Raw genomic sequence first — 7,841 nt, 5'->3', positions numbered from 1 at the left:
GAGCAAGGGGTAAGGGCAGTTTCTCTTTCGCCGGTGGCTGTCGCTCCGCCATGACTTCCACGCGCGTCCTCCTGACTGCAGCAGCCGGGCGGCAGCAGCAGTTTCAGCGGTGAGAGGGAGGGGGCAGGATTCAGCGTGTGTGAGCTGTGATTGACACTCCATCAGACGCTCCTCTGGCTGTGATTGGTTGTTTTGTCTCGTCCCGAAATATTCTTCCAGATTGTAATACAGGCAGTAGGCGGGACCAATTGAAGCAGTTTTTTTCACAGGTTACATATCACATGTACTGCTATACTGTATGTGTACTGGGCATAGGGACAGTTTTAGCCAATATGACAAAAAAAGTGATTTTTAAAAACTTACAGACTTCAGCTTTAACAAGCACATACCTGAATCATAAAAATAATCCTAACAAGTGCATAACATTTATTGATCAAACCAAATTTAATACATTTACCAACAAACAGGTCAACAGAATTGTTCCAACATATTCACTCTGGTTCAAATCCTAAGGTAATTCAGCATTGCCCTATATAGCTTCAAAAGAAATAATTGGACCAACTGATATATCCAACTGGACCAAGACAGAGTGATGACATACAAGGGAAGCAAGGTTAATGAGATTCACATTTGTAGGTGAACATGGAAGGAAAGAAGCATTTTTTGAAAAAAAAAAAAAAAAAAATCTTAAACGTATTTGCAAGACTAATTATTTGTTCAGATTGGAGTAAAGTCAGATGCCTCTGCATCTCTTTACATGTTACTTGTAACTTCTTAGGTGAGGACAGCATTTGTTGGCCGGGGTCTTCTTTCGTAAGTAAGCCCAAGAGGTTTAAAGAACATGTTGAAGAAGATGATGGGAACTCATGGTGGGGCAAACATAACCCTGGATTTGGAGATTAAGGGGTGGCATGGAGCAGTGCTCTGTGTACAGAACTCCTGTTTTTCATTAGCTGTTTGATGGACTTCATACAAATCAGATGTTGTGTATGAAAACTTTTTCTTTCTTTTTTTTTTTATTTAAAGCTAAGGAACAAAAATAGTGTAATTTGCTAAATGGACAGCCTCAGAAAGCAAAACCAAATAAGGGGGTTGATTACAAGGACGGCCGACTCCCTGACAGCCAAACATTTAACAAACCACACTCTGAATTGGATACTGTTCTGCAAAGGACACAGCTGAAAACTACTACTGCAAAGGTTTACATACAGTACAATGCCATCTTAAGGGTTTATCCTTTTACACATTTTGTAATGTTACAACTACTTTTATCAACTATAAATTTTTTACATGAGCCAAAACAAAAGATATAACTGGAACATTTATCAAAGAGGATAAAATCATATAACCCCTTTTTTACACATAAAAATCAAAAATTTATTTGGTGCATTTCAAAAAAAGTTCAAAAACAATCTACTGGACTTTGTTTCCAAGTTTGATGACGTTTCATTTTCCACCTAAAAAGCTTTTTCAATTCAAAATGTCAGAATTAGCGTTGAGTTTAGAGACTTTATAGAGTGGACCAAAACAAAGCCTTGTTTTGGGTTAGAAAACATGCTAATTGAAAATGCATATTTGGTGCATTTGATCTAATATGTGGTATAACCCCAGCAAATCATTTTGGGCATGTCCCTACTGGCTACATACTGTACATCTAGAGACAAAAGTGTTTGCCCATCCTCCTTTTTTACATAACTCAAGCTCAGTAAGACCTGACGGGGAGCGTCTGTGAATATCAACTTTCTTCTTCAATACATTTTTTCAGAGCTGGATTTTAACCATGCAATTCTACCCATATATGTTACTCTGATCAACTCCAGTGTGCCTCTGATTGTATGTTTGCTATAACCCTCCTCCGTTAAAAGTAAAGTTTTGCCCATATCCCAACTTTGCAGCCTAAAACAGGTCTTCCTCCAGATATTCCATTTTACATGCAACTCAAAGCAGTGTACCTGTCATTGCAAAGTAAAATTATCCACAAGACAAAGCTGCCATCACTATGTTGGTGATGGGATGGCATATTCAAAGTGATGGTTCCCACAAGATTCTTTTGTTACAGATGGGCAAAAGATTTCCTCTATCAAGTCCCCTTGATTTATTTATCTATCTATTTTGCTTTAAAGAATCTTCAACCTGAGCTTTAAATATATGCCGCTCATCTAAAATGCCCAGAGGTTACCTTACTGCTGATTAAAATAAAATTGTCCCTGTAGCACCTTTTAGTTTAGTTGATTGTCCATGTTTATGTAGGTAGGTTGTGACTTCTGCTGGTATAGTTCTGGTTGGTATAGTTCTATGTTTACTTGTGTTCTCTAACAAGTAAGCATACTTCTGAGGCTGCACTGGACAGCTGTGTAAAAACTGGGTTTAAATTAGTGGTGCCTGTTTCGTTAATATGGGACATCTGAAAAAACTGTTTGCAATTAATTTCTATGGGATTCGGAGAGAGATATTAGAATACATGTGCATGTTACAGTTTTTCTTTTTTTGTCAAAATGTTTAGGTTGTGACCATAAAAATAACTAATTTACAGTATTTCATTTTACTTTAAAAGTCAAAGTTTCAATAAATATTGTTTTTCATCCTTTCCTCTTTTCTAGTCACGTCCAAACTGGGTGAGAACATCACCTTGCCCTGCAGACTTCAGTCAGGGGGCAGTGATGTCTTTGGAGCTATGAAAGTCACATGGACCAAAGTTGGACAAAATGGATCTGAGAATGAAGAAGTGCTATTGTCAATGGGTATACACACATCGGGAAAGTTTAAGGATCGTGCCTATTTGGTTGACACAAACGCTGGCGATGCATCCTTAGTGTTAACTAACATCTCCATGGAGGACATGGGAAAATATCACTGTGAGGTCCAGGATGGTATGGAAGACATCGTAAAACATGTCATCCTAGAGGTAGAAAATGGCACAACTGAAGGTAAATACTGTTTAAGTAATATATTAGAAATGTATTAATAATTCACATTCTTTATAATGCATGTCCTGTTTTCACATCTTATTTCAGAGTCATTAAACTGTTCTCCATCTCACAATTTGTCAGTTTTAGTTGAAAACTGGTGACACTTATTCAGTGTTCCATCTAAACTTAAAGTCAGAGTTTTGCAGATTAAGATTTGAAAAAATTACTCTAAATAATTTATATTCAAAATTTGAATTTGGTTAGTTATGAATTCTTTTACAGCACCAGTAATTTTGCAACACTGTAGATTTGAGAATGTTTTTGAGCCATTAAGTCTTCTGATCTAGGCAATGAATGTACCAAAAAATGCAAACTATTTAATATTACCAAGGTTACAGTGCAATTTTGGACTTTTCATTTTAATTTAGATTTATTAAGTTGTTATAGTTTTATATATTTTTTTTCAGTAAGTTATCATTTCAACCTGGAGAGACTCACACAGACAAAAGAAGCAATTAGAATGATTTTTTTTTTAAAAAAATGAAAACAAGTTTTTGCCGCTAGAACCCCAGCTGAAGACATTATGCTGTAAGTCATCATGAGCCTGGATGAATAACTGATGAAGAAGGTAAGAGTAGTCTTACCCCCAGTGGTGGTGGAATAAGCCAGAGGATTAGAGCCTTCATCTTCATGAAAAGTGTGTTAAAAATGATTGGCTTTGGAGAGGATGCGGTCCGTCTTTGATTGGACGAAGCTTCATAGAGGGATGTCAGCAGGTGTTCTGGGTTAGGCTGATTAAGAAAGAGCCTTCCAGGTTGAATTTTAGCTTAAGTTTCATTTGCTTTCAGAAAAAGTTTTCTGTTTTTTATTAGTTTTGTCATCTTAACAATAGTTAGTTTTAATGTAGTTTTATTCGTTCTAGTTCTAGTTTATTTCTCATACTTTAATAATTTTAGTCCACAGGATTCACAACGTTCAGAGAATTTAGTTGTTGCAAATGTGCATATAAGTAATAAAAAATAAATAAAGGATACCATATCCAAAAACTTGCTTAATTGCAGCAGACTTTAAGTGGCTCTTGTGGAAAAAAGCTACCGTAACTATTTCACATCAATTTAGAAGGCTTAAAAAATAGATAAACATGAAATTGAAGGGTATATATCTATAATTTTTCATATGTTTAGTTAGTTTAATCAAAACACAATACTGTTTCATTTACTTTTCCCTTTTAATTAGTTTTTTTTTATTTCAGCTGCAAAAAATATTCAATATCAATTTAAATTTTTTTAGTTGTTTAATCAGCTATAATGCCCTTTCTCTCCTCATAAAACATGCGTTCTGTTGTTAAAAATACAGATTGTGTTTTTAAGATGTTTTCCTAAAACAGTTTTTATGTCATTCAGGTGTTGTATTCCCCTATGCTCCACATCATGGGCGCTACAACATGAGTTTTGATGATGCTGTGCAGGCATGTTCCAGCCAGGGTGCTGTGATTGCCTCATTTGAACAGCTCCTACAGGCCTGGGAAGATGGACTGGACTGGTGCAATGCTGGCTGGCTCGATGATGGTACAGTACATTATCCCATCAAAAAACCCAGAGAGCCCTGCGGTGGTGCTATCAGCAGTCCTGGTATTAGAAGCTACGGTCGCAGAAACAAGCAGAAGAGCCGCTTTGATGTCTTCTGCTTTGCTTCCAAACTTGAGGGTACGTACATTTTTATATATTAAAACTTAGTTTTCATACAGTCCAACTAATAACGTCCATTTTCCTAAACACGTGTCTACGTGAAAGGACATCCTTCTGAAAAAGTGTTTTTCTTTTTTGCTTTCTCCACAATTAGGTCAATTTTATTGGTTGACCCAGCCAGATAGACTGACCTACGACGAGGCTGTGCAGATGTGCAAAGACGACAATGCAGAGATTGCCAAAGTTGGTCATATGTATGCAGCCTGGAAGCTTGAGGACTACGATCGCTGTGACGCTGGCTGGCTGGCTGATGGAAGTGTCCGCTACCCTATCTCCAGACCCCGCAAGAACTGCAGTCCCACAGAGGCTGCTGTGCGCTTTGTTGGATTCCCTGACAAAAAAGTCAAGTCTTATGGTGTCTACTGTTTCAAGCCTTACTAGTGAGAATATCAAAAACAGCTAGGGAAACCATAGCTACCAAAGAGCAGCAAAAACAAACATAAAAATACATTTCTGTGAAAACAGGATTTAAACCAGTTAAAATATAATATCCTTGCTGATGCTGTTTTAACTCTTACTTATGTGTCACACATTTAAGTTCAATATGCAATACATAACAATATATAAGTAGCAATTAATGTTTGATACTTTTTCTTGTTGCACACTTTGTTAAGACTGTTTGACATAAGCCGATAGTTTTATAGCAAAGTGACTGAGGCAGAATCATCTGAATTTAGTATTTACTGCTTAAAATGTGTTAAGTTCAGGATATGATTGCAATTTCACTCAAACTACTATTCTAATTAAGGCTTGAGCAATGCGATGTCTATATGTAATAGGCCTGCATAAAACAAAATTTGATTTCAGTGTGGTGAACATAATGTGGTTACATCTTATGGGCTATTGGTATAAACACATTATACTGCAATAACTCAAATGGACTCTTTGTCAGAACTGTTTTTTCCGACAAAGAGTCCAGTTAAATAGCAAACAGCAAAATATTTGCAAACAGAACTAAATATATATTTTGAATCAGTATATATTTTTTTGCATTACAGTTTAATTAACAGAAACTACAAGTCTGAAAGATGTTACAATGTTAACTTTTTTCCAATTTGAGATAGAAGATAAAGACTTTACCTTTCTTCACACATCTTTCCAAAAAAATCTTTAACAATGTAGTATAAAGTTTTGATTAATGCTTGCGAATCTTTCTTTTATTATATTAAGTTTGTTTTGCCATTGTGCTAAACATGTTCATATAACCCTTGTTTGACTCGAGTAAAACTCTGAGTAAAAAACTGAGTGAAAATACTAGCAATTAGTAGTTAGTTTTTAATTTTAGTTAAAAGAAGGTTGTTTGCTTTGCTTATTTTAGTGTAATCACTGACCTATGATGCTAACTGCAGATGTGTATTTGTTCTCAGTTCCACATACAAAAACAGTTTCTTGTATGATAACATGTATCTTTTTTACAATGATGCAACTGAAAATAAAAATCTGCTTTTAAAAATCTTTTTTTAATGGTTACTTTATAGAAAATATAACTATCATTGATGATTAGTATATATGGATATACAGATAGAAATTTTAAGTGTTATCAATGTTTTCTACAATTTTTTTTAGTACTCAAACTTTAGATTTTTATCAGGATATCCTAAACAGGGAGGCTGGTCCAAAATGGGAAGATGTAGGAATACCACAGCTTGATCAGGTTTGGAGGTCTCAAGACTGGTCTTGTCTCAAGATTGGTCTTGATAATAAAAAAATAAAAATCCCAGTCTGGGGCTCAGTTTTGAACGCTAATGCCTTAATCTTGGCTTCAGTGTTGATTTTTCGTGCCTTTGCAAATTGTATATGGGCTGTTTCTAGACTTTGTACTTTTCTAAAAATTTATAAATAAATAAAAACGATAGTGCAGAAGCAAACAAATTACAAGAAAAAAAACTGCATCAGTGATTAGAGCACCACTGGTTCCCGGAATCTCAGACTAAATATAATCTTGTTATTGGAATGATGACCTTAAAAGCTTATAGTAAAAATATTTTGGCTGGGGGTTACTAACTGTTAAATGAGAGTTTTTCCTCTCCAATGTGGCTGCATACTGTATACTGTATGTTTGGTGTGAGGGATTGCTGTGGAGTCAATGACAAAATTCAAATGAGTATCTGCTGTCACCACATGTGCTTCTAGGAAGAGCGTGTCCTGCAAGTCAATGATTTGGTGCAATTACAGTACCTGTCTTTTTTTTATTAGATAGAAAACTTTTTATGTTTACAAAAAGCCTTTTGTTTTTTAAAATTGCCCCTCTGGATCCATTGCTTTAAAAAAGTAAACATTTACCTACAGTCTTGCTTTTACTAAGAACTTAGAACATTTACTTTTCAAAAGAATGAACAGTTGGAAGAAAAGGAAAAGAAAAAACATTGGACAAAATGTATATTCTATTTACCTCCGGGATTAATCCTAAGCGAAGTATTGACCTGTAGTTTTACTATAGTTCTAAAGTGTTCATACAAGGAAAATGAGTATCTAATTTACTTCATCCTTCACAGCATATTTTAGGTTCATTCTTCTTGTCTTGGAATACATGAAATCCTCTGCACACGACTTGTACCTAATATTCTTGTTGACTCAAGGTGGCAATATGTAGCAAAGACCAAGCTTAACAGTATCAACGCACTACATGCAAAACTCACTGAACCAGCCCATGAATGTAAATGGGAAATGGCCTGTACTTATATGATGCTTGTTCAAGTCAGAGGACCCAACCAAAGCACTTTACACTACATTCAGTCATTCATCCATTCACCCACACCCTGATGGTGGCAAGCTACATTGTAGTCACAGTTGCCCTGTGGCTCACTGACAGAAGCGATGAAGGGGAATAATAAGTCTCATTTAATGAAACCAAAAAGGAAAACTCTAAACAGTTAGCCTCTGTCTTGGTCTCTGAAGGTCTGGTTTTATTCTTGGTTTCAGAGGGTGCAGTCTCGAAAGAACCAGTCTGTACGTGACATTTTTATAATTTCATTAGTAAAACTTTTGACAGCTATTATTTTCCTGTCTTACAATCTTACAATATTTTACTACCCTGCATTGGGCTGTAAACATGAACTATCATCCAAATAGGATCGATCAATAGATCGATCGATCTATCTATCTATCTATCTATCTATCTATCTATCTATCTATCTATCTATCTATCTATCTATCTATCTATCTATCTATCTATCTATCTATC

At 35.5% G+C, this 7,841-nt stretch overlaps 1 protein-coding gene across 1 annotated transcript in view; it reads left to right on the top strand.

The window, feature by feature from the left end:
* Positions 1–5,047, top strand: part of hapln1 (hyaluronan and proteoglycan link protein 1) — a 14,158-nt gene extending 9,111 nt beyond the window's left edge. The window contains exons 2-4 of the mRNA XM_015374454.1: positions 2,601–2,927; positions 4,313–4,615; positions 4,752–5,047. Of these exons, the coding sequence (XP_015229940.1) occupies positions 2,601–2,927; positions 4,313–4,615; positions 4,752–5,038 (917 nt within the window). The 3' untranslated portion in view covers positions 5,039–5,047. The remainder of the gene's footprint in view (positions 1–2,600; positions 2,928–4,312; positions 4,616–4,751) is intronic.
* Positions 5,048–7,841: the final 2,794 nt, after the last annotated feature.

The sequence above is a fragment of the Cyprinodon variegatus genome, unplaced genomic scaffold (assembly GCF_000732505.1).
Source record: "Cyprinodon variegatus isolate N-32 unplaced genomic scaffold, C_variegatus-1.0 Scaffold103, whole genome shotgun sequence".
NCBI classification, from domain to species: domain Eukaryota; kingdom Metazoa; phylum Chordata; class Actinopteri; order Cyprinodontiformes; family Cyprinodontidae; genus Cyprinodon; species Cyprinodon variegatus.
Note: the sequence above shows the minus strand (reverse complement) of the source record. Positions and strands in the feature narration are given on the sequence as shown.